The sequence below is a fragment of the Salpingoeca rosetta genome (assembly GCF_000188695.1).
Source record: "Salpingoeca rosetta unplaced genomic scaffold supercont1.40, whole genome shotgun sequence".
Classification (NCBI taxonomy): domain Eukaryota; class Choanoflagellata; order Craspedida; family Salpingoecidae; genus Salpingoeca; species Salpingoeca rosetta.
In genome coordinates, this window is record NW_004754894.1 from 393145 (window position 1) to 400339 (window position 7195).

At 59.3% G+C, this 7195-nt stretch overlaps 2 protein-coding genes across 2 annotated transcripts in view, besides 5 other annotated features; one reads left to right on the top strand and one right to left on the bottom strand.

Annotated features, from left to right (window-relative positions):
- Positions 1–76: 76 nt before the first annotated feature.
- Positions 77–354: a sequence feature (Protein overlapping with rRNA (PTSG_13133, EGD81089.1) was converted to a misc_feature.).
- Positions 355–783: 429 nt separating this feature from the next.
- Positions 784–958: a sequence feature (Protein overlapping with rRNA (PTSG_13133, EGD81089.1) was converted to a misc_feature.).
- Positions 959–1168: 210 nt separating this feature from the next.
- Positions 1169–1205: a sequence feature (Protein overlapping with rRNA (PTSG_13133, EGD81089.1) was converted to a misc_feature.).
- A 228-nt stretch (positions 1206–1433) lies between these two features.
- Positions 1434–1543: a sequence feature (Protein overlapping with rRNA (PTSG_13133, EGD81089.1) was converted to a misc_feature.).
- A 141-nt stretch (positions 1544–1684) lies between these two features.
- Positions 1685–1702: a sequence feature (Protein overlapping with rRNA (PTSG_13133, EGD81089.1) was converted to a misc_feature.).
- Positions 1703–2267: 565 nt separating this feature from the next.
- Positions 2268–5199, top strand: PTSG_11036 (tetratricopeptide protein; the record flags this gene model as incomplete). The annotated part of the gene is made up of 3 exons (XM_004987902.1): positions 2268–2647; positions 2868–3876; positions 4129–5199. The coding sequence occupies 3 exons, from the start codon at positions 2268–2270 to the stop codon at positions 5197–5199; spliced, it is 2460 nt and encodes an 819-aa protein (XP_004987959.1).
- Positions 5200–5484: 285 nt separating this feature from the next.
- PTSG_13134 (uncharacterized protein) overlaps positions 5485–7195 on the bottom strand; it is a gene marked incomplete at both ends in the record, with an annotated part of 4496 nt that continues 2785 nt past the window's right edge. The window contains 6 exons of the mRNA XM_004987903.1: positions 5485–5669; positions 5705–5994; positions 6039–6245; positions 6347–6398; positions 6550–6636; positions 6865–7164. Of these exons, the coding sequence (XP_004987960.1) occupies positions 5485–5669; positions 5705–5994; positions 6039–6245; positions 6347–6398; positions 6550–6636; positions 6865–7164 (1121 nt within the window). The remainder of the gene's footprint in view (positions 5670–5704; positions 5995–6038; positions 6246–6346; positions 6399–6549; positions 6637–6864; positions 7165–7195) is intronic.

Genomic DNA, 7195 nt, shown 5'->3' on the forward strand with positions numbered 1-7195 from the left:
GACATCAACTGCACCATGGCGTCTTCCTGGCCCACCGTGCTCCAGATGGTGTGCAGCACACTGCTGCTCGCTCAAGGCGCCCCCTCGACACGTGCCTGTGCAAGACTTATCGCATCAGCTCAGGCACGCAGCTGGTGTTCAGCAAAGAGGGCGGGCGGGGTCTGCCTCGACTACTCCCGGACCCAAGCATGCAGGCCAAGACATTGACGTGCCGGACCCCCGGCAGCCTTCATCCAGACCGCACGAAACGCGGCAGCCCAGAGCAGACACCATTGTGCTCGAAAACGCCACCACAACCACAAACGTGCGCAACCTCACCACATTCACGTGCAGGGACATCAACGCGACCCTCTTGTAGGCGCCCGTGACCTGTTGCTGTTGCTCTTCTCCTTGTTGGTGACCTGCTTCTTTTCCTCCCGCTTGTGCGCGTTCGCCCCGTGGCGGTGCGCGGGGGGGGGGCTTACTCCTCCGGGGCACCGCTGCACCAGCACCACGCCTGCCCTGCTCCTCCTCCACCACCTGCTTTGTCTTCTCCCCCATTCCAGCATTCCCTATTCCTTCCCCCTCTGCCGTACTCTTCTCGTCTGTTGCATCTGCCTGTTGCTTGCCCCTTGGGCGCCCTTTCCTTCTGCTTCTTGCTCCTTGACCTTTTCCCCCTCCCCTCTTGGTTCTCCCTGCCACGCCTTCAGCAGAGCCATGTGCGCTTGGTCAATAAACGGGAACGTCCTGAGAAACGCCTCCCATGTGCACGGCTGTACTGGCCATCTTGCACACCCACCATAGCTGGTTGCTTGGCGACCCATCGACCTTGTATGCGTACACCGCCGATGCCCTGCCAACGTGCGGCGGGTATGCCACGGCTCGGGCTGTGCCAGCAGTCTGCTGGTTTTGTTGTTGGCCAGCACGTGCAGCAGTGCCCACGTCCCCCAAGACCACGATCGACCACGTTGGCGGCAGCGTTGCTATGACCCCCGCCCACAAGCCCACAGCCAAGAAAAGGCTGTTGCGTTTGTGTGTTTATGTGTGTTGGCGGCGGTCGGTGGCGTTGGCGAAGTTTCCGCGATCATTCTGGAAGTTCTGGAAGGCTCGGATGACTGATTGCTTGCTTGCTGTTGCTCGTGCGCCAAGTTGGACTGGTGGATCGTCGCCACCTGCAAAATTCTCACAGTTTCTTGTGCGAAACATACATGCTGAGAAGCGTGGACGTAAGCATGGATGGGGGGAAAACAAGAGAAAACGCCAGCAGTCTGCTGGTTGGTTTCGTTGTTGGTTTTTGTTTGTTGTGAATGAGTTGGTGTTTGGTGGCCATTTTCCTCGAACCACCTCGACCACAACAAGCAAGAAGCAACCAAGAAGCACAAGCGAACCAAGCCAAGACTGGTTGGGCAGATACCACGCACGTCCACCGGCTTTTGTTGTCCTTTGATGATCAGGACAGCGCTGCCTCTCCCTCTGGCTCAAGTCCTCAGCTCTCCTCTCAGTCCACACCACCCTTGTGTGTGACCACGGTGTGCGTGAGCGTACTCGCCGCCTCAGGCTGACGGTTTCTTTGCTTCTTCTGCCAACTGCCTTGAGTTGCTGTGCATGTGTGTGTGAGCGGTTGGTTCAAAACGCACAAGACACCTTCTTGGGCCCGGAAGCGTGTTCGTTGTTGCTACCACCAGCTTCTCGCACTCACTCTCAGCTGCTCTTTTGTGGTTAGCGAAGAGCTGAGCGACCAGCCTTGCGTGCTCCACCAGCATCCCCCCAACCAACAACAACAACCAAAAAAAAAAAAGCTGGTGGGCACTCTCTCCTCTCTGTCTGTCTGTGTGTTTCGTCCCCTTTATTGTTCCCACCCACCAACCAAACAAAAAAAAAAAAAAAGGCGAAAGCCACATCCCCCCCTTCCTCCTCCTGTTCTTCTTTTCTTTGGCACTTTCTCTCTCCTTCTCTCGCGCGCGCGCTTTGACTCTCTCTTTCTTTCTTGGCTGGGTGTGTGCACACTACAACCACCCTCACAACCTTGCCACTCTTCTCTTTCTCCTCCAACCAAAGCAACCAACCCACTCCCCTCTTCCTCTCCCTGTTTGTCTCTCCCACCTCGACCATCTCCTCAATCGTCTCCTCTTCCTCGTTCCTGGCACCTCGCCCCGCCGCCACCAAGCCCTCAAGCCCTCAAGCCCACCGTCCGCGCCATACGGATTGCCCACTGAGCGATTGACCTCCAACCCAACCCCCACAACCCCACGCCGCTCCTCAGGCTCCCCACACACACACACACAGCCATGGCTGACCAGCGACTGACGCACGGCGTGTCCGTGGCAGCTGTGCGGCGGTTTCTGGGTGATCTGCAGCGCGAGTTCCCCGACACGTACGCTGAGATGACCACGGAGGATGCCTGCAAGCAGCTGGTTGTGCCACGCACACGCCAGGACAACTGCGCCTTCGTCGAGCAGCTGCGCAAGCAGTCGCCAGAGCACGTGAACAAGGCCACCGTCTTTGTGTCACACGCATGGCGGTACAAGATCGCAGACGTGCTCAACGTCTTGCTGGAGTTTGCGGAGGAGCAAGCAAGGAAGGAAGACGCCCAGCCGGTGTTCTTCTGGTTTGACCTCTTTATGAACAACCAAAACGCCAACGTCACGGCCAACCTCCCACAAGAGTGGTGCGTTTTGTGTGTGTGTGTGTCTGTGTGGTGTCTGTGTGTGTGCGTGTGTGTGTGTGTGTGTGTATGCGTGTCTGTGACACTTGCGCTCTTCAACAACCACTGCCACACGCACACAGACACGCACACCCTGTTCCCTCACGAAACTGCAACCCCTTCCCCTTTCCTCCCTGTCTTTGTCTTCCCTCCATCCGCCCCCTTTCCCTTTCTCAACACCCAGGTGGAGTACCACGTTCAAGCAGTCGATTGCCAACATTGGCCATGTGCTGCTGGTGCTCATGCCGTGGCGAGACCCCGTTCCCTTGACCCGCGCGTGGTGCTTGTGGGAGATCTTCTGTGGCATCAGCAACGAAGGCACAGAGGTCACCATCCAACTGCCCAACAGCGAGGAGTTAGAACTGGTCCTAGCGATCGCGCGTGACTATCAAGCCGTCACAGACACGCTGGTGCGCGTTCAGGCACAAAGAGCCGACGCCTTTAACCCCCATGACAAACACATGATTTTCACGGCGATCGAGTTGTGGGCGGGTGGCTTCAGCGCAGTCAACCAAGCCGTGAAGGACCAGCTGCGCGCGTGGTGCCTGCAAAAGGCGGTGGGCGCCGTCGAAGCCATGCGGGCACAAGGCGAGGACAGCACTGACGCCTTCGCGGGGCTGTGCCTCAACGTTGGGGCGGTGCTGAGCGACTTTGGCGAGCACGACAGGGCAATCGCCTACTTTGAGACAGCCCTAGCAATTCGGCTACGCACCGAGGGGGAGAAAGGGGGGAACGTGGCGGTGCTGTACAACAACCTCGGCAACGCGTACTTCAGCAAGGGCGCGTACGACAGAGCCATCCACTACTACGACAAGGCGCTCGCCATCAAGGTGGAGACGCTGGGCGAGAAGCACCCGAGCACAGCTGAGACCTACAACAACCTCGGCAACGCCTACGCCCGCAAGGGCGACTACGATAAGGCGATTGAGCTGTACGAGAAGGCGCTCGCCATCAAGGTGGAGACGCTGGGCGAGAAGCACCCGAGCACAGCTGAGACCTACAACAACCTCGGCAGCGCCTACGCCAGCAAGGGCGACTACGACAGAGCGATTGCGTTTTACGAGAAGGACCTCGCCATCACGGTGGAGACGCTGGGCGAGAAGCACCCGAGCACAGCCGACACATACAACAACCTTGGCAACGCCTACTACAGCAAGGGCGCGTACGACAGAGCCATCCACTTTTACGAGAAGGCTCTCGCCGTCTACGTGGAAGCGTTGGGCGAGAAGCACCCCAGTACAGCGAACACGTACAACAACCTCGGCAACGCCTACGACAACAAGGGCGAGTACGACAAGGCGATTGAACACTTCGAGAAGGCGCTCGCCGTCTTCGTGGAGGCGCTGGGCGAGCAACACCCGAGCACAGCGAGCACGTACAACAACCTCGGCAACGCCTACTACAGCAAGGGCGAGTACGACAGAGCGATTGCGCTGTACGAGAAGGCGCTCGCCATCACGGCGGAAGCGTTGGGCGAGAAGCACCCGAGCACGGCACAGACGTACAACAACCTCGGCATCGCCTACAAGAACAAGGGCGAGTACGACAGAGCGATTGCGTTTTATGAGCAGGCGCTCGCCATCACGGTGGAGGTGCTGGGCAAGAAGCACCCGAGCACAGCACAGACGTACAACAACCTCGGCAACGCATACAAGAACAAGGGCGACTACGGTAAGGCGATTGAGTGCTATGAGAAGGCGAGGGCGGTCTACGTGGAGGCGTTGGGCGAGAAGCACCCGTACACAGCGATGACGCTTGCGAACATTGGCCTGCTGCACGACAAGCGCGGCGAAAAGGAGCAGGCTTGCGCCTACACGCAGCAGGCGCTCGACGCTTTCACAACCACGCTTGGGCCAGACCACCCAAACACCCGCAAGGCGGAGCGCAACCTGCGGCGCATTCGCGGTGGTGCTGTGACCAGGCAGCACACATCCAGGCAACACGTGTCAGAGTCTCGACTTCAGCAGCAACACGTGCTTGCTCATCGCAACCTTCTTCTTCGGTTCATCTCTTCTGCTGTTGTGTACCAGTCGTCTGCTCCACAACGCAACCTGCTCATGCGATTTCTCGGTGCAGTTGCACATGCTGATGTTGACGCAAGACGCCCAGCACACACAGGCAGCGACGATGAAGACAAGAAGACAGGGACTGGGCGAGATGCTCCTCGTGGCTGCTCTGTACCAGCAAGAGCGTTGTACAAGGACGCTTGCGAGTGCCCCGGTGAGCCACTGATCGGCTGGTTGCGGAAGCGTGGGCGACGGAGGGCCGCCTTTCGCCCGTGCTGGTGCAAGCTTGATGACGACGGCCACCTCGCGTACGGCAAGTCCGCTTCAGGCACGTCCAAGCGACGCATCCCCTTTTCCAGCGTGCTGTCAGCTGAGCTCGCCCATGGTGGCGAGGAGATGCACGTTGCCGTTCCCGGCCGCACCTTCGTCTTCCGCCTGGACGCGCGCTCTGACACCTCGCTGGCTGACTGGTGCACCGCCATCAACAGCCGCATCAACGCCACCACTTGACTGTGTGCTGTGCTTGTGCTTTGTTGTCCATGTCTTGTTGCTGCTTTGCCTTTCCTCTGCATCTACTCCTGCGTGAAGAGCGTGTGTCAGAAGTGAGGGTTTGCGTGTGTTGTCGTTCTTTCCTTCACATACATGCTTTCCCCTTGCTTTGACTTGCTTGACGTTGCTTGTTTGACACTTTAGTAAACTCTTTACGCGATCCAACCGGCTGACAAGCAACGAGCAAACAACCTACCACGCCACACGTCAACCAAACAGGTCTACTTCCCTCAACCCATCCACGCATCAGCTCCAGGGTGCGGCCGGTGGAAAAGTAGTTCCATCAGCACGGGAACGTGCGGCGGTATCGACAGCGGGTTCAGTTGCCCAGCGTGCACGGCGGACAGCAGCCTGTCGGGAGGGCTGGGTCGCCAGCCTGTCCTCGTTGTCCGCCACCGTGCGGAACAGCACGTTGTCGCTGCAGGCCCACGCTAGTCGGGGGATGCGCCCAACTCTCGTGTTGCACCTCTGCCGCCGTCTCCGTCCTCCGGGTTCAGGTTGTCCGTCCCCAGCGACAGGTTCCACCATACAAAGGGCTGCAGCGACATCAGGAACAAGAAGACGTCCGCGTCCCGGCAGCGTGCTTCTGCAACCCTGCACGTGCGGAGAAATGCCACGTCGGTCTTGCAGCGCACTGTGCCCGCAAACACGGCGGCAATCCCCGACAGCAGCTTCAGCTTCGTCTCGCATGACGCCTGCAGCGTCTTCTCGTTGACGACCACGAGCGTGTGCTTGCCCACTTCGCGCGCGCGCGTCCTCGGGCGAGAAGTTGGAGCACACCTCCCGCGTGTGGGGCACACCCGTCCGTCTGCTCAAACCACAATCGTGTTGAGGGTGTTGTTGTGCTGGAACGTGCGCTTGGGGATCCCGGCGGCCTCCACACGTGCCTGCCGGGGTCGGCGAGCGACCTGAAGCCAAACGGCTGTGGTGGCGGTGGGTCAATGGTGAGTCCGCCATCCCCGTTCACGCATCCCGATAGATGTGCTTGCTCTTGATGGCTGTTGGTGCTGGGGAGCGGGGGAGGAAACGACACCACGATGATGGATGGGCAGTAGCTGGGCGTGGATGTGGAAGCGTTGTGGCAACAGAGCATGTCAGCTGAACGCACTTGTCGACATAGATGAAGTGCAATGCCTGCAACAGCGAGGAGAGATGGTTGTCTGTTGGACAGGCGAGGAGACGGGTGAGTGGGGGATGAGGAGGAGCACGACAGGTACACACGGGGGACTCAGGTGAACTGCAAACAAGGGCGCAAACGCACGCAAACACGCACACACATGAACACACGCACACATGAACACACGCACGCACCGTCGATGGAGATGTCTGCGTCGTTGGCAAGAGCGAACAAGGTGCGGGTGACGGTGGCGGCGGCGATGGTGCCGGTGCGTTTCAGCTCTTCGTTCGATTGAGACAGCTGCCGTACACCCAGTGCAATGCAGAAGGGATTGTGGTGGTGTTGGTGGTGGTGGTGGTGGTGGTGTGAAGGGCGAGAGACATTCTGCATGGAAGGACATTATGTTATCCAACACGCCTTCCCCAACGCACAAGTTCATGCACACACACACTCACTCACACACACACACACACACACACACACACACACACACACACAATCTCACACACCATCCTCCTTCTCGTGGTCAATGAGGCCTGCGGCGGGGATGCGCTGGCGGTCAAACGTGAGCGTGGTCAGGACACGGAAGAGCTGCCAGATGTGGATGAAGTGCAGGTTGCTCAGGCAGTCCAGGATGCCGTTCAGCATGAGCGCAAATGGGTGCAGCAGCTTCGGGTGGTCTGTGGCCAGCGACAGTAGCAGCACAGGCATGGCTGCGTCCACCTCCTGTGCCTGCCCCGTGCCAATGTGCGCCACCAGGGCCCCGACCACCTCCTGCCGTGCAGGCGAGGTGGCAAGCACGCGGCCTCCTGCCGCCGGCTCAGGATGTCGGCCATGTGC